This window comes from Poecile atricapillus, chromosome 10 (genome assembly GCF_030490865.1).
Source record: "Poecile atricapillus isolate bPoeAtr1 chromosome 10, bPoeAtr1.hap1, whole genome shotgun sequence".
In the NCBI taxonomy this organism is placed as follows: Eukaryota; Metazoa; Chordata; class Aves; order Passeriformes; family Paridae; genus Poecile; species Poecile atricapillus.
In genome coordinates, this window is record NC_081258.1 from 2,864,403 (window position 1) to 2,881,225 (window position 16,823).

Below are 16,823 nucleotides of genomic sequence, written 5' to 3' on the forward strand. Positions count from 1 at the left end.
TTATAGCTGTTTGTAAGCTAACTCCCCACATAGTATTTTTGAAAGAGCAAGAAAACATTTCCTCAAGAGAATTTAAGTGACTTTATTTTGCTCATAGGTTTATGTAAATTGTAACATCACCACTTCTATACAAAATAAGTTTAATAGATCAGAATAGCAATGATTTCCTCACCAGGCAATCATGACCGAGCAGACAAACACTGATTCACCACTTCCAGCAGGTGAGAGTTTTCCAGAGCAGCTGCCACACGTTCTTTATCAGCGAGCTGTTTGTTAACTGTGCAGGAGAAAACCCACAAGAATCCAGTCAGGACTGGGACTCGATGCATGACGATGAGGATGCCGAGTGCACCCCAGAGCTGCTGTCTCAAGGCAGAGGCTCTCTGTCATCACAGTTTTGCTGGCTGTGATTCAGCAGCAGGGAGCTGCTCTGGAGGTGCAATGAGAAAAACCCATTTTCCTCCCCTTTTCTGAGTGCTCAGACAAATCAGTGGCTGTCTGAGAGCACAGGTTGCCTGAGGAGATGTTTAAAGAACACTACAGGACAATCTAAGTGATGTTCCATGTCCTGGAACATCCCCCAGAATGGGACAGAAAGTCCCAGACACTGAGCAGCTGCTCTGCAGCTGTGGGAATCACTCTCCTCCCTAATCTTCAAGATAAAACAAATATAAAGACCACACAAGAGTGGACTAAAAGCCTTACCTGCGTGCTCAGAGACATGTGTTCCTGGCGTTATATGAACATCCAGCTGAAACAGCAGCACAAAAGAAACAGGAGATGAGTTCAACAAATCACTGGAAGGCAAAGTTCAAACAAATAAAAACAAGATAGGAACAAAAAGAAGGGAGAGAGGATGTCCTTGCCACTATCAGTTATTCTACATGACAATATTAGTTACTCTAAACGCCTAAAATTAGAGTACTCTGCATTTGCATGTGCTTAAGCCTGCTTGAGACAAGGGTGAGACCTCTCCTCCTGCCATGGCCCAGAGCACTGCAGTGATTCCCCTCAGAACCCCCTGGGCCCATAAAAACAGCCCCACAACCACAACTGGGCACGGATATTTCAGCCCACTGCCCTCTCTGCTTCCTGCAGTCTCCCTCACACAAAAAATAAAAAAAGCTCCAGTTATTTTTCACTGTGAGCTAGTTAGCACTTTTTTTTCTTTTTCTTTTTTTAAAACAAATTTTCCAAATACAATCTTTTTCTTCACGCAGTGATTTGATTCCTCACCTTGAATCTGTCGGGCAGAGAGCGGAGCAGTTTGACCTTGATGGAGAGGCCGATGAGGGTGGCCATGCTGCAGTGTGGGATGGTGGGGGTGAACTCCACCGACACCGTGCTCTCGGCATCGCTCACCTGCCATGGGGAAACACAGCCCCTGCTGCAGCCCAAACCGCCCCGAGGCCACTGCAGACATGTGCTCAGCGACATTTCTCAGGACTGTGTTTAGGTGCTACTATAAATACATTTAAATATTATAAAAAAGCAATTAGTTATCGGGGGGCTGAGGCAGCACGGGATCTCACTTTCACTCGCACTTGCTCGACGACGTTCAGCTCCTCCAGGGTGAGCGGGTGCTCGGGGTCATTGATGGAGCGGATCAGATGTGCGGGTTAAGGAAAGCGCCTCTGCCCGGCCCTGCCCTTCCCTTCCCTTCCCTTCCCTTCCCTTCCCTTCCCTTCCCTTCCCTTCCCTTCCCTTCCCTTCCCTGTCCTGCCCATCCCTGCCCTGCCCATCCCTTCCCTGTCCTGCCCTGCCCTGTCCATCCCTGCCCTGCCCATCCCTGCCCTGCCCATCCCTGCCCTGCCCGCCGCTCCCGCAGGATATCGAAGATCTCCCGGTCGTCGATGGCGTCGGGCAGCTCATCGTCCTCCTCACGGGCCGTCACGGGGCGCTCCCCGGAGCGGCGGTAGATGAGGGGGTTCGCGTTCTCCAGCGGCGCCGGGCCCGGGCCCACCATGGCGGCACCGGAACCTTCCACACCGGAACCAGCCCGGACCGGAACCGCCCACACCGGAACCAGCCCGGATCGCGATCGGTGCCGCACCGCGCGGGGCCCTGGGCGGGGGCGGAGCCGGGCCCGGTTCCTCCGGCTCCTCCCGAGGGCGGCAGCGGCTGCGGGGCTGCGGGCTTTGGGCTTCGAGCTTTGGGCTTCGAGCTTTGAGCTTTGGGCTTCGGGTTTCGGGCTTCCCCCGAGCCCCCATCGGCTGCAGCACCAGGCTGGAAGCCAATGGAGTTGGCGGCGCGGTGTCCGCCGGGGGCCTGGGGGCTGGACCAGGTGCTGCCGAGGATGCTCCGGTTAAAGTTGTTTATCTCTTCTGTTCCCTACTTTGAAAAATCAAACAAAAAAACCCATGCAAATTTAAACTGGAGTGGTAGAATACAGCGATGCCATACTCTGGCTCCATACACCCCTCTAGAAGGGATTAAGGTAAGAATTAACTATTTTGATTTGCTTATCTTCTTTTTTATTGTTAGTTTCTAGCTAGTTAGTGTCCTATTTTTATTTGTAATCTCTAGTCCCGGTGTTCTTTTGGGGGAGGGATTGTTACTTGATTTTATTTGAGGAGGTGTTCTGGTGAGATTTTTGTTGATTTAAGGGGGGTTTAAGAACTTTATAGTGTTTAAGCTCTGGAGTCTGTTCAGACTTGCTCTGTTTTCTGTGCCGCTGGCCCTGACAGCAAATGAATGAACTGCGGATCGGGGCTGGCGGTGCTGGGCCAGTGCCGGGAGCGGGAAACGCGAGGGGGCGGCGTGAGGAGCCGTGTCCCGGGCACCGTGGGGCCGTGTCCCGGGCTGTGAGGAGCCGTGTCCCGGCTGTGAGGAGCCGTGTCCCGGCTGTGAGGAGCCGTGTCCCGGGCTGTGAGGAGCCGTGTCCCGGGCTGTGAGGAGCCGTGTCCCGGCTGTGAGGAGCCGTGTCCCGGGCTGTGAGGAGCCGTGTTTCTGCTCCGTGGGGCCGTGTCCCGGCTGTGAGGAGCCGTGTCCCGGGCTGTGAGGGGCCGTGTCCCGGCTGTGAGGAGCCGTGTCCCGGTTCTGAGGAGCCGTGTCCCGGGCTGTGAGGAGCCGTGTCCCGGGCTGTGAGGAGCCGTGTCCCGGGCTGTGAGGAGCCGTGTCCCGGGCTGTGAGGAGCCGTGTCCCGGCTGTGAGGAGCCGTGTCCCGGGCTGTGAGGAGCCGTGTCCCGGGCTGTGAGGAGCCGTGTCCCGGCTGTGAGGAGCCGTGTCCCGGGCTGTGAGGAGCCGTGTCCCGGCTGTGAGGGGTCGTGTCCCGGGGCTGTGAGGAGCCGTGTCCCGGGCTGTGAGGAGCCGTGTCCCGGTTCTGAGGGGCCGTGTCCCGGCTGTGAGGAGCCGTGTCCCGGGCTGTGAGGAGCCGTGTCCCGGCTGTGAGGGGTCGTGTCCCGGGGCTGTGAGGAGCCGTGTCCCGGGCTGTGAGGAGCCGTGTCCCGGTTCTGAGGGGCCGTGTCCCGGCTGTGAGGGGTCGTGTCCCGGGGCTGTGAGGAGCCGTGTCCCGGGCTGTGAGGAGCCGTGTCCCGGTTCTGAGGGGCCGTGTCCCGGCTGTGAGGAGCCGTGTCCCGGCTATGAGGAGCCGTGTCCCGGCTATGAGGAGCCGTGTCCCGGGCTGTGAGGGGCCGTGTCCCGGCTGTGAGGAGCCGTGTCCCGGGCTGTGAGGAGCCGTGTCCCGGGCTGTGAGGAGCCGTGTCCCGGGCTGTGAGGAGCCGTGTCCCGGGCTGTGAGGAGCCGTGTCCCGGGCTCCGTGGGGCCGTGTTTCTGCTCCGTGGGGCCGTGTCCCGGCTGTGAGGGGCCGTGTCCCGGTTCTGAGGGGCCGTGTCCCGGTTCTGAGGGGCCGTGTCCCGGGCTGTGAGGAGCCGTGTCCCGGGCTGTGAGGAGCCGTGTCCCGGGCTGTGAGGAGCCGTGTCCCGGCTGTGTGGGGCCGTGTCCCGGTTCTGAGGGGCTGTATTTCTCGGGGCTCTATTTCCCGGCTCTCGGGGCTGTATTTATCGCTCTGGAAGCGTTCCACGCTGCAGTTCACACTCGCAATTCAGCCGCGCTCCGAATGCCCTTGCTGGGACCTTTGTCCCCTTCTGTTCCGCATAAAACCGGAGAGAGTCACCGGGAGCCCGATCGGGGCTGAAAATGTCTCCGGCGAGCCCGATCGCGTTGATTTGTGCCTTCTTTTGTAGCGTAGCGTTCCTCGTGTGCGGGGCAGAAGGTGAGAGGGTGTGCAATCTCTTAATGTTCCAGCTGGGGAAACCACCGCACCAACAAGTTCCAATGATTTTTTCAAAGGCGGTAAATCTCTTATGCTTTGGTTACCAATCCGCAAAAATGCTTTCATGATGCAAAAATTACGGGTTTTGTGAGATGAAACTGTTTTTGAGATGATTTAATAAAAATAAAGCTTTCTGTCTTTTTTAAAAGGTTGAAAGCAGCAACATTTCTGAATTCTCTAAACAAAATATTTTTAAGATCTTGCTGAATGATAAATTTAGGAAATGTTAATGTTTTTGCTGTTTGCTCTTCAATTTGCTCTTGCACAGTGACTAAACTCTACCCTACCTGGCTCCAGGTGTCACTGGCAGGAGGGTTTGGCAGGGGGTGTCTGTCACTGCACCAAAGCAAAATGAAAACTGAACAAAATTGAAAGGAATAAGCTGAAGTGTTCTAAATTAAACAATCAGTTAAAAATACTTAATAGAAAAGTCTGTATGATAATTATGAAAATGCAATTTATTTTATTTTTTTTTACCTTTTGTGTTACTTAGGACAGAGTGGTGCTGAGCCAGAAGTGACTATTGCACTCGGCCGGCTCAAAGGAACACAGGAAAATGTGAAGGGGACAGACAAGCTTGTAAATGTTTTCCTTGGAATTCCTTTTGCAAAAGCCCCTCTTGGATCCTTGAGGTTTTCCCCACCTGAACCACCTGAGCCCTGGACTGGTCTGAGAGATGCAACTTCTTACCCACCACTGTGAGAGCTGTTCATTTGTAAATAGAACCTGCCCATGCTGGTCAGAGTTGTGTTTATTGGGGTGCAGTTTTGGTTTATTGACCTGTTTTTGCTGAGGAATTAGTATTTGGTAGTGGGGGCACTGCCAGTACTGGAATATTTCTGGTGCAGGTGTGGAGATGTGCTTTTACAGGCTGCACCTCTCACTGATTATAGATAACACAAAATTCAAGCACCCTGTGGGGATTCAGCCAGGGGCAAAATAAGTGTATTTTCTCTACCATTGTTAGGTTGATGCTATTGCAGGTTTAGTACTAATGACTGTGTGTTTTGTTCTGTTTGTTGGTTGTTGTTTTGTGGGTGTTTTGTTTGTTTGTTTGGGGTTTTTTTGTTCATTGCTTTGTTTGTTTGTTTTTGTGAAGCTGTCCTCAAGATCTGTCCATGTTGAAAATAGCTGAAAAAAACTATAAAGAAAAGCACCTTGCATTCCAGACTTCTGAGGACTGTTTGTATCTCAGTGTTTACAGCCCTGCTGGCTCAAGCAAGAAGGACAAGTTACCTGTATGTAAACCATTGAACAAACTTGTGTTTTATAGAGCTTGCAAGTAATGATTGCTCCTAAGGAACTTAAATGCTTTTGAAAAGGTGATGCTGCACAAGCAGAAATAATATTAGCATGTAAAATTCAAAGTCCACCAGTCTGAAATTTGGTGATTTAGTGTTCCTAATTCTCTGATGTTTTCCTTTTTCAAGTGAAATCTGCAAACCAGTGCATAAAGGTGTGTCTCACCCTTTTGTTTCCAAGGTAATGGTGTGGATCCATGGAGGCAATTTTATATTTGGTGGTGCTGCTCGGTATGATGGCTCTGCACTGTCAGCCTATGAGAATGTTGTGGTGGTAATAATTCAGTACAGACTGGGACTCCTTGGATTCTTTAAGTAAGAGCACCTATTTTACTTTGTAAAAACTACTTGCTGTCATGTTTAAAGCATGGGTAGTTCTGTTTGCTAAATCTGCTGAATGTCTATATCAGCTTCCCACTGTTGCAGTGGTTTAAATGTACATAATTCACTGACATCAGGACTTCAGAACAGCAAGAAATGTGTGTACATTCCATCTGCATGGCTGTGTGATTGCAGCCTGCTATCAGATCATAGCTGGGCGTATTTGGTGCTGGACAGGATGTTTGTCTGGTGTGTAAAGCCAAAACTCAGGTAAAGGCCAGGGATCCAGCTGTGCAGGGGTGAGCAGAGAGTGGAGGGGAGTCAGGGGCTGAGGTGTGACCTTGTTGTGGTGTTGTCACTGTTCCTGAGGAGTGGCTCTGCTGCTTTCCTTTCAGTACTGGTGACGAGCACGCCCGCGGGAACTGGGCGTACCTGGATCAAGTCGCAGCTCTTCGCTGGGTCCAAGGAAATATCGAGCACTTCGGTGGAGACCCAGCATCTGTCACTCTCTTTGGGATATCTGCAGGATCTTGCTTTGTTTTTTCACATGTAGGTATATAGTAGATAAAAATCTTCAAGTGCTCAATTAATGTAACATTTCATGATTAGTCTGGTTTTTGACAGTAAGTTTAACAGCACATTGGGCTAAATCTGGAGATTTAGGAAATAAAGATGTATAATACCCAACTGAATCCAAGAGTTGACTAGACAATAACTAGCATAAAGTTAATGTGGTAAGGATGTTAATGCAGAATAAATACTTTTTTCATCCCTTTTGGCAGGTGCTCTCTCCTTTATCTAAGGGTCTCTTTCATAAAGCAATATCAGAGAGTGGAATTCTAATTCCCCCCAGTAAAGATTTACATCTTTCAACAGATCTTGAGGTAAGCTCATTTTTTTTTTTTTTGCATTTTAAGTCTTTATAGCCCAAAATAGGATACTTCTATGTGATAATTTGTTTAAAAGAGAAAAGGGGAAAATCTCATTGCATACTGTGCAACAGAGTTGATCCAGTTAATTGTTGCAGCAAACCTGTTTAATTTCAGTCTGACAGATTGTACAGCTGTATGATTATAACAGCTGTGGGCTGACAAAGGTATTTTCAGTCAAACACATGCTAAGCTAGGCAGATGTCCATTTTCATACCTAGTGTACTCTATTCACTAACTGTGGCATTTATTATGGAAAGTTTAACAAGAATCCAGAAAAAAAATTCTTTTTTTTATTGACCTACAGTCTTTTAGGGTGGGTCTTTTTGTGAGGTAAATTAATTAAACATAAAACAAACAAAAAACCTTAAAATAAAATCACCTTCTCAAAGTGCCTTTTAATATCTTTTCTTGTAATGGCAGATAGTAATAATGTAAATGTTTCTGAATTTTCTTTTCTTATGGGGTTTATGCTACAAGCTTGTATTATCTCTACAGCCAAGTTTGAAAAGCAGTGAATGGAAATATAGCAAGAAGGAGAAGAATACCAGAATGATTTCACTTTGCGATCAAACTGTAGCATTTCTAGTAAAATAAAATACTCCAAGATCTACTAGTCTCACCTAAATCTGCCACTAAATCAAGCTATTAATAGCAGTGTGTCTAATGATTTTATAACAGTGCTTGTCTTTGTTGATAATTTTCAGAAAATTGCCAGTATCTTCGAGTGTGAGACGAGCAGTTCCCTCTCCCTGCTGAGCTGCTTGAGGAAGCAGGAAGCAGAGCACATAGTCCTGAAGAGCAAGGTCAGTGAGATTTCATGGCAACAGAGCTTTTTAATGGCTCACTTGCAAAAGTTTAGCTCAGCCTCTGGTCAGAGTTCATTGATGATCCATTCCAAAGTTGATTTTTCTTATCTTTTGTCAAAATACACTCCCTATGTTGAAACAATCTCACATGTAATTTCTTTCTGGAAGTTTTGACCATGTCACAGCACCTGTGAAGTTGTGAGCAAAGTTTGAGCATCCCTGTGTTTTAATGTCAGAACAGCACAGGATCAGGAACTCATTACATTCCTCTACACCTTGACCCAGCCAGGCCTGCATTTTATATTCCTGTGCTAAACTAAATTTATGTTACAGTGGCTGTAGATACTTGAATTTCTTAAAGCTCTTTTTTGCACTTAAGACATTTAATGTGGACATGTTACATGATTTGAAGGAAAAATTGGAAATACTATTAACAACTAATTTGATTGGGTTTTTTCTCTTCCTTCAGGAAATCTCATTTCTACCGTTGGTTTTGGATGGAGTGTTTCTTCCTAAGCCACCTGAAGAGATATTAGCTGGAAAAGAATTCAATGCAGTCCCATTAATGATAGGAGTCACCAACAATGAATTTGGCTGGAATGTTAGATCGGTATTGTAATGTATATTCTTTCTTTTTTATGTTTTTAATGTTTGTGTTAAGTGATAGGACAAGTCTTTGCATTGCTGGAAATACATGGATTTCCATGTAAACTTTGCTTACATCATGGCTCTGCAGTGACCCAGAAGCACTGGCTCACAAGAGGGTGAGAGAGGCTTCATCCTGCAAGTTGAACTACATGGATACATCAGTTGGAACATCAATTTTGTACAGTGTTTTCTTATCCTAAAATTTTAACCTCTCATCCAGGCAGAGAGAGGAAAAAGAATGCAACAATCAAGGACTTATTACTGAAGGACAAATAAAGCAAATCCTTTCCCCCACAAGGCTCAGTAGTCAGCGTTGATACATAGTGTGCCACTGATCAGCTAGACCAGCCTCCCCTGGGTGTCATTACCACCCTGCAGGAAGAGCTTTCATTTCTCACCTGGGGCAGAGTGAGGGGACATTCTCCTTTCTCAGGGGAACTCAATGGGTAACTCCAAAACATGAGCAAATTCTCCCAGTGCACAAAAACTGCAGGAGATTGATTTGTTTCCTCTCTCTTTCCCTTTATTTTAATACCTAAATATTCAGGTTCCTTTCTCTAGTACAAAGCATTTGTTCTGAATCTGTGAAGCAGCTGTCACTGGGAGCTGGTTCTAAGTCCCAGAAGAACAATGCAAAGTGAAATCTGAATTTATTTTGCAGACAGAAGAGTTGTTTTATGTAATGCTGTAAAAGAGGAGGAACACTACATTATCCTTACTTCAAAGTGCCCAAACAATTGGACTAGAGACAGACTGCTAGTGATTTTTAAGATCTCCCCCAACAGAATGAAAATAAGCCTGTGAGACAGAAGCCGCTTCTTGCTTCAACTCTGCCCTCATGTCTTCTAGTCCTACAAGTTTATTAATGTTGATTTAAGGATAAACTTTACATTATGAGTGGTTTATGTAGAAACCTTCACCAAGGCAACATTTATTGCAGTAAATACAAGCTTTTCAAGACAGTTGCTGCATTGAGCAGCACTTTTGCATATATGATGCTTCAAAAATAAACACCAGTAAAAAGAATTCATAGAATAATGTAGTTCCATTGTTTAAAGTAATGGAGACATTGGATGGTGCTAATAACATTGTTTTTTTTCTCTGTACAGACATCAAAAATGAAAAGTTTGAGGGAAATAGGAGATAGAAAATCAATTGCCTCAACTGTAGGGGTTTTTCTACCAATGATTGTAAGTACTGCTGCACTAATCTAATTTGAGAAGTGAATTTTCTTTTTCATGTATGTTACAGATTTAGGTCTCACAGCTTGAGTGAGAGTGTTACTGAGGGCTGAGGTGATGTTATGCTTTGGGGAGAGTCCCAGCAAAGTTGACAGGACCTGGGTATATGGAATTACACAGGAACAGGATTGAGTTGGGATTTGGGAAAATGTTTTTTTCATTCCAGACCTCAATCAATACTTTTATCTTATGTATTTGTGGGATTACTGTAATAATATCCCTAATGTAAAGGTATCTCATGGCTAATCTCCTGCTTAGGGAATTTCAAGGTGTATTTTTCAGTATGTTTACATTAAATGTAACTTTTAAAGTAGTTACTTTGCACTCTTAGTTTTGAGATGTATCTTTCAAGCAGCAATTTCCAAGGCTGAAAACTCACACTGTGCTTGGAGATCCCATTGGTTTTGTCCTCTTGTAAAATGATCCACAAATCTTCCAAGGACAGAATTTACTTTTGTGATTCCCATCTCTCTTCTCCTGAAGAAAACAGAAGCCAAAGATAGTGTCAGGAGAAGTTGCTGGATCTACATTTATTCCATGGATCTACATATATTTCATGTATATAAATTACATGTATAATGTCTTATACATTTATTAACCTATATAAATCTGGGGCAAATTTGACCTGAGATGGTTGATTTGTTTGGTATTTTTTGCCCACAAAAAGCATGAATAAGTTTTGTTTCCCATCACCATGGGTGCTGTCCTGGACATTTGTGCCTTTGCAGAATCTCTGAAGTTTAAAATATGTCAATTTTAGCTGCTAATTCAGAGAGTGTTTGTTTGTCTATTTGTCTCTTGTCTCTTAGGATATACCTTCAGATTTTCTGCCCATGATCATAGATGAATATCTGGGAGACACAGAGGACCCTGCAGAGCTACGAGACCGATTCCTGGACCTGCTGGGGGACATTGCAATTGTCATGCCAGCCATTAAAGCACTGAATTATCACAGGGGTAAGCTGATCAACAGCAGTGGGACGCTCAAACCTCCTACTGCAGGCTGGATGCAATGATGCAGACACAAATCCTGTCATATGCAGGCAGCCCTTCTTGAGATTCCCACTGGGAACATGAGGAATAAGTCTGCAGGGTTGTGTGTAGTCCCTTCTCTCTGTATAAGTGTCCTGCACTGTGCTCATAATCACAATACATTGAGAGCAGAGCATGATACCACATGTGTATTTACCACAGGTAAATGTTTGCTAGCTGAACTATGCAGGCTTAAAACTTAAAACATATCAAAGCAACCTTTGTCCTTTGGCTCATGGCTACTTGGGAAGTCAGCAGCCCTGTGGTCTGTAAATTTTGTGGTGTTTAGGTGTAGACAAGATACTCAAAAGTGGAAATAGTTTGATATTTTGTTTTCTGTAAGTTTTGTTAGGGTGGATCTTCCAATTTTTTTAGTGTAAGTGCTGAATTCTTAATTTTGTATTAAAAGTACATATTTGAAGGTAACAATTACACTAGAAATGTGCCCAGTATAAAGCTTTGTTTAAAGTAGTATTTTAAACAGCTGATGACAGCTGTAGTTTATATATCTCTTCTGTAACTCTCTAAATGTTGTCTTGCAGAGTCTGGAGCTCCCACCTACTTCTTTGAATTCCAGCACCGGCCGAGTGCATACAGGGACAGCAAACCCGACTATGTGAAGGCTGACCACGGGGATGAAGTTGGTTTTGTCTTTGGGGGGCCATTTCTGGCTGGGGACATCCAGCTCCGCAGTAAGAACAGACACCATTCACTCATGAATTGGTCCTGTGACCCTGGCATTTCTCTATTCAGTGTTCCTTTCATTTTCATCAGATTAAAGTGCATATATTGGCAGTGAGACCAAGCCATAACCCTTTCCCCTGGCAGAATTGGTTTTATGCATTTAACTGTCTTCCCCATCTTCTCTCCTTTACAGTTTGCTCTTTCTGAAGCACAGCAAGTTCCTCATCTTGCCAGCAGTTCAGCAAATAGGGTATTTGCTAGAAAATTCACTGTCATTATCCCAGCACTGTGCATAAATTTCTTTGGCTGAAAATGAAATTGCAGGAAAGGTCAATTAAACTTGCAGAGTGCTTGGGAAGCAAGAAATCCAGGATCTCTTCTTTTCCTGAGGAGTTTAGGCCAGTGTCTCTTCCTTTCCAGGAAATCCCACAGGCTGTTGGGCTCCAGAAAATGGGGGACTTAGTTTCTTCTGCAGGAAGTGATTCCAGTTGTGTTCAGAGCAGGGCTTAGAATTCCAGTGTTTCATTTTCTGTGTGAAGATCTAATGGTTAGGTCTGTTCTGCTTCACAATTTATTTAATACTTGAGCATTTATTCAAATGGAACCAGTCCACTGTGGGAGGATTAAAGGCGTATTCCCAAAATTTCCAGGTGATTCTGGAAGTTCCTTCTGGCAGAATCCCACATTGTTACATTCATGAAGAATCTTCCAATCACTGAACAGTTAACAAACATGATGCCACTTCCTAAGGAACATTACAAATCCAGCAATATTCTTTAATTACATATGCCTAAAACAGTAATATTCAGCATGGAGTATTTTCTTTCCCATGGAACATGTTAGGAACAGTTCTTATTTTCACAGAGACACAAAAATTCTGCTTATTTTAAGTGAATTCACTATTTTTTTCTGCTTCTATGTTTGTCATTTGCGCAGTAGCTCATAGTCTGGTCAAAGCCTACATAAGTGAAAGTATTTCCTTGTACTCCATTGAACTTTGGAGCAATCCAGCTGTGCTGTAAAGCCCCTTGTTAATCTGTTACCAGAGCCTTTTCCTTTTGCTTATATTTCACATTTTTATGTTTACTTATGTACCTTTGGTGCTAGAAAATGCTGACCTCTTTGCCTGAATTTACCAAGGTCTTTAAGATACCAAACATTTTTCTTAGTGTATTGAGATGCATTTATAATTAAAAACACACAGGAACTGAAATAATTTTCACCTAGTGATACAGTGAGCTTATGTGTAACTATATTTAAAGAAATACTCTTGAAGTACTGAGAATGAAGAAATCTTTGCCTAGTCATGCTCTAAGTAATAGGGAGAATTTCAGTCCCACAAAACTAGAATGGGATCCAGGAAACACTGCCATGTAGCCCATTCCTGGAGTTGTACTGGGATGCAGAACACATGGGGGGTTTTTGGTCCCACTCAGTTTTCCTGGAAGGTTACAGGCACATCACCTTATTCCTTGTTCCCAAATTCCCTGATTTCTACAGTAAGGTAATTATGCTGAAGTCATTCATGAGGAGTCCCTGGATGCTTGCTGTATGAGTGATGTTTTGCTGCTGGTGTGTCTCTGTTGCAATTGCCAAATTGTTCCAGCATATTCTCACAGAGAAATGCTGCTGCTGTAGGAGCAATGTCTTGATTTCTGCCACACAGAGTAACTGTTCTGTGTTTTGTCTTCCAGGTGAGGTTACAGAGGAAGAGAAGAACCTCAGCAGAACTCTAATGAAGTACTGGGCTAACTTTGCTCGAAATGGGTAAGAATCATGAGATTCATGACAGATCTTGCTGCTTTGCACTGGCTCCATGGGGAATTGGCTGGTTTATTGATTCAGTCTTAACTTGTGTGATTGAATTCCCCTGTGACTGAAAAGAGCACTCACTCTTTCCTCTTGCTTACAGAAATCCTAATGGAGAGGGTCTGGTTGAATGGCCATCTTACAACCTCAATGAAGAATACCTGCAGATAAATCTACAACAAAAGAAAGACAGAAAGTTGAAAGGAAAGAAGGTAGAATTCTGGAAAAAAGTGATCCTTGAGAAGACAAATAACAAAAGCATGCCAAACAAGAAGTTTAAAATGGAGTTATAGTTTACAGTCTAAACATGCACATAATATGTGAACTATTAGGGTATTAAAAAAAATTACTTGAACTATATTTGAGGATAAAACTGCATTTCCCTTTTTTCACCTTTTCTTCACAGTTGTCATATTTGCAATTATTCACTGTAATAATTCCAGTTGATCCTCACTTTTGTTAAATACAGCTGCCAGATTTCCCCAATGCTCAGGTTTTTGTGACACTCCCCCATGACTGAAGACAGAATGTAGCAGCAGCGTTGTTTTAATAAAGTGGAATAAATGAAGACCCAGTTTGTGAGTAAGACTGTCTTGGTGCCAAGTTTATCGGTGGTACAGAAGTTTTGGTGTGGTATAGATACAGAATTGTCCTCTATGGAAAGAAGATGAAACTACAGAATGTTCTGCTTTGTCAGTTGCTTTTACAACTGAGACAGGATAGTTCTGACTGTTGTGGTACTTAATCTCTAACAGTAGTGCTGGAATTAAGACTTCTCCCAAATGTTAGAAAAGGGAGACAATTTTTTCAGTACCCACAATTCTCTCCTTTTAAATGTAGTTGTAACTCCCCTGCAAGAATTAACATTTCTGTGTTCTCCCCACTGCTTTTCTCTGTGCTTGTCCCCTGTGCCACCAGTCAGTGCCACTGTCCCTGTCACAGCCTCGCTGCCAGCACTGGGTGTGTCCCAGAACGGTTCCAGGGCCCTCACCGGCTGATTGGTGCTTGGGCTGCCAAGAACAAGGCTTGGACTCTTGATGGCAGAGCTGTCCATCACTTCTCTGCCATGTCTTTGGCTCCTAGGCTGCTCCAGCTGGCCCAGACACATTCCTGGTCACACTGGTGCCTCACAGCAGTGATGCAGCTCCACAGATCTTACAGGGCAATGACCATCAGTTCCCCCTCCCTTCAGCTCCCCTCTGTATCTCTGGAAGAATTTTAAATTGTTCATGGCTAATTATGTCCTACAGCAACTAGCTACCCATCCCTTCTTTCCAAATTACTTTACTGGAAGGACTAGAGTGGGATTTTCTACATCTTCTTGCCCATGTTCTGTTGCCAGGCAAAACTTGGGAGTAGGGTGAGACTGTTTAACCACTGCTGTTTTGGTAAGCAGAACTTCCTCCTTCCTCTGTCCCTGCTTCTTTGTTTAACCTCCTTTGTTGTGTGAGGGGAAAATAATTTCAAAACAGTCTTGCTAAATCTTCATTGCACAAACCCTTGAGCTGCTGTGCCACTTTCTTTAAAAGGAGATAAGCAGCCAGTGTGGTATGGGTGTGCACAGAATACATACTCATCTTGTGTATGCAGAGCAGTGCAGTTGAACTGACTTCCTAGCACAGGCCAGCACTAAAAATAAATGAGTGGAAAATGTCAGAAGATCTTTACATTTCTGTAAATTCTCTATACATTTCTGTGTAGAAATGAGCACTGTGATGCTCTTGTCTTATCCCAGAGCCCTCCTGAGGTGAGATCCACACTGTCTCTTTAGCATGTGGTGAAGCTGTCCAAGCTTTAGAGGCTCTAAGTTTCACATTCTGTAATTTCACTGAATCCTCAGTAGGGGCTGTGACATTTGTCTATTTTTTTTCAGCTGGTGAAATCAGGACAGGTAGCATTTCATTGAACTACAAAGGCAAAGGTCATCATGTGGCAGGATTTTTTGATTGACCATTGACTTAAGCATTATTCACAGATTGAGGGCAGGGTGCAACATCTCTTTAAATTAATGCCAAACAGGATTCAAGAATTGTACTCACCAGGTATGTCCTCAGATTCTACAAGTCCAGTCTGTGTCACTGGGGTAAGAGTCTCCACATTTGCAAAGCATATAGGCTATGCTTGCAGATCCACCAAAGTACCTCCAGACAAGGCTGTAGGCATCTAAAATCCCATTTTTTGTTATCTTACTGTAAGATGGGCAGAGTTTGCAGGAATTGGTTTGCACACGTAATGTTTTCAGAATGGCTGCTTGTCCAGGCCTGTGGATGGGATATGGGCTCAGACTTTTTGCAGAGTGGGTACTTGAGAGAGAAGTTGTGAGTAGAACAAAGATTGAAGAGAAAAACTTAGGAATTAAAATAGTAACGAAGGGGAAAAATAAAAGAAAAGTAAATGAGAAAATATGGAGTCTAGTAAAACCAGCAAAGAATGGAGATAGAAGATAAATTGGTATTGGAAATAAAGTTTTTTGCAGCAGAAGAACAGCAGGTGGAGTACAGAGTATTCAGCTTTGCAGCAAAGGACTCCCCCTGTAGCTTGTGGGTCTTGAGTGAGCTGATGCATGAATGCCCACCAGTGTGGGAGCTGAACCAGAAAGAGGGACTCTTGCAGTTCCACCTCGCATGGAAACAGTTTTCCCTTGCCAGGAACCAAAGCAGCCCAAGATAAGAGGAGACAGTGAGACAGTTGACAGCAGCACCCAAGCAGTGCAGTGCTTAGCAGTACTCCTGTGCAGTGCTTCTGAGGTGTCTCAGAAACCTTCATCACACAGATACAGGTGAAAGATAACTTACTCTCAGCTCCATCACTGGTATCCCAGGCCCCTGAGCCATTAACTGCATTAGACACTGCACACATCTATCATTACTGTATAGGCTGTATATTCAAGCAGTGCAGACTATTCCCAGACCAATTTTATTGACCTTTAGTGTCACTCTTGAGAATCAGCCAAAAGTCTGCCAGGGAACACCTATAGAGCTACAATTCATTGTAATTCTGCAGTGAAGTTCTTGTCCTCACTGTTGTCTCAGCAGCTCAGATTTAGAGCGTTTCCCATCTGCAGTGCACAGGAGCAGCGGCCGTGCCCTCAGCCTCAGGAGCCGCACCCCAGCACAGCCTGGCCGGCTGTGCAGGGCACTGGGGCAGAGCTCAGGAGCCACCACAAACACAGCAAAGGCTGCAGACACAGCGTGCACTGCCTGGCACCACCTGCAGTCCCTGCCAGCAGTTTGCTCTGTGAGCAGCCAGGTTAAAGTTGACTGGAGTTTATCTCCAGGGGCTGTAACTCACACCTGTGCACAGACACGGAGGAACATCTGGAGTAAAGGCCACAAGCAGCATTTGGAGTAAAGTGCACAAGCACAGCCACAGCACTCAGGATTAACAGGTGCATCATAGATGTGCTAAACTAATTTAAAGACTGTGGGTCTTGTAAGCCACTGAGCTGTAAGGAGAGGCGTGAGCAGGAATGGATCTGTAGAAATGGAGCACCTCTCCTGGGGAGACAGGCTGAGAGAGCTGCCTTGTCCAGCCTGGACAAGAGAAGGCTCTGGGGAGACCTTGGAGCCCCTTGGAGTACCCCAGGGGAGCCTGCAAGAAAAATGGAGAGGGGCATTTGCCAAGGGCAACAGCACAATTCAAAGCAATTCAGGTGTGAATCAGATATGCAGCAGAAATTCCTCCCTGGCAGGGTGGGCAGGCCCTGGCACAGGGTGCCCAGAGCAGCTGGGGCTGTCCCTGGATCCCTGGCAGTGCCCAAGGCCAGGCTGGACAGG

The 16,823-nt window shown here is 45.3% G+C and overlaps 2 protein-coding genes across 2 annotated transcripts; one reads left to right on the plus strand and one right to left on the minus strand.

Moving 5' to 3' along the window:
* Positions 1 to 57: 57 nt before the first annotated feature.
* Positions 58 to 2,016, minus strand: CIAO2B (cytosolic iron-sulfur assembly component 2B). The gene is made up of 5 exons (XM_058845797.1): positions 1,832 to 2,016; positions 1,533 to 1,610; positions 1,237 to 1,362; positions 706 to 751; positions 58 to 277 (listed from the first exon to the last, which is right to left on the minus strand). The coding sequence occupies exons 1-5, from the start codon at positions 1,964 to 1,966 to the stop codon at positions 180 to 182; spliced, it is 483 nt and encodes a 160-aa protein (XP_058701780.1). The 5' UTR covers positions 1,967 to 2,016; the 3' UTR covers positions 58 to 179.
* A 2,005-nt stretch (positions 2,017 to 4,021) lies between these two features.
* CES2 (carboxylesterase 2) lies at positions 4,022 to 13,621 on the plus strand. Its single transcript, XM_058846152.1, has 13 exons — positions 4,022 to 4,213; positions 4,767 to 4,971; positions 5,373 to 5,511; positions 5,756 to 5,889; positions 6,291 to 6,444; positions 6,678 to 6,779; positions 7,532 to 7,630; positions 8,103 to 8,243; positions 9,391 to 9,471; positions 10,332 to 10,479; positions 11,097 to 11,246; positions 12,933 to 13,005; positions 13,151 to 13,621. Exons 1-13 carry the CDS (start codon positions 4,138 to 4,140, stop codon positions 13,338 to 13,340), a joined length of 1,692 nt encoding a protein of 563 aa, XP_058702135.1. The 5' UTR covers positions 4,022 to 4,137; the 3' UTR covers positions 13,341 to 13,621.
* Positions 13,622 to 16,823: the final 3,202 nt, after the last annotated feature.

What these genes read in the sequence shown, in the direction of transcription:
- CIAO2B (XM_058845797.1), bottom strand. Translation starts at nt 1,966, where the DNA reads ATGGTGGGCCCGGGCCCGGCGCCGCTGGAGAACGCGAACCCCCTCATC. An exon ending in TCGAGCAAGTGCGAGTGAAA is followed by an intron (nt 1,363 to 1,532) that starts GTGAGATCCCGT and finishes TCCCCATGGCAG; the next exon opens with GTGAGCGATGCCGAGAGCAC. An exon ending in CTCTGCCCGACAGATTCAAG is followed by an intron (nt 752 to 1,236) that starts GTGAGGAATCAA and finishes CTGCTGTTTCAG; the next exon opens with CTGGATGTTCATATAACGCC.
- CES2 (XM_058846152.1), top strand. Translation starts at nt 4,138, where the DNA reads ATGTCTCCGGCGAGCCCGATCGCGTTGATTTGTGCCTTCTTTTGTAGC. An exon ending in TGGGGACATCCAGCTCCGCA is followed by an intron (nt 11,247 to 12,932) that starts GTAAGAACAGAC and finishes TTTGTCTTCCAG; the next exon opens with GTGAGGTTACAGAGGAAGAG. An exon ending in GCTAACTTTGCTCGAAATGG is followed by an intron (nt 13,006 to 13,150) that starts GTAAGAATCATG and finishes TCTTGCTTACAG; the next exon opens with AAATCCTAATGGAGAGGGTC.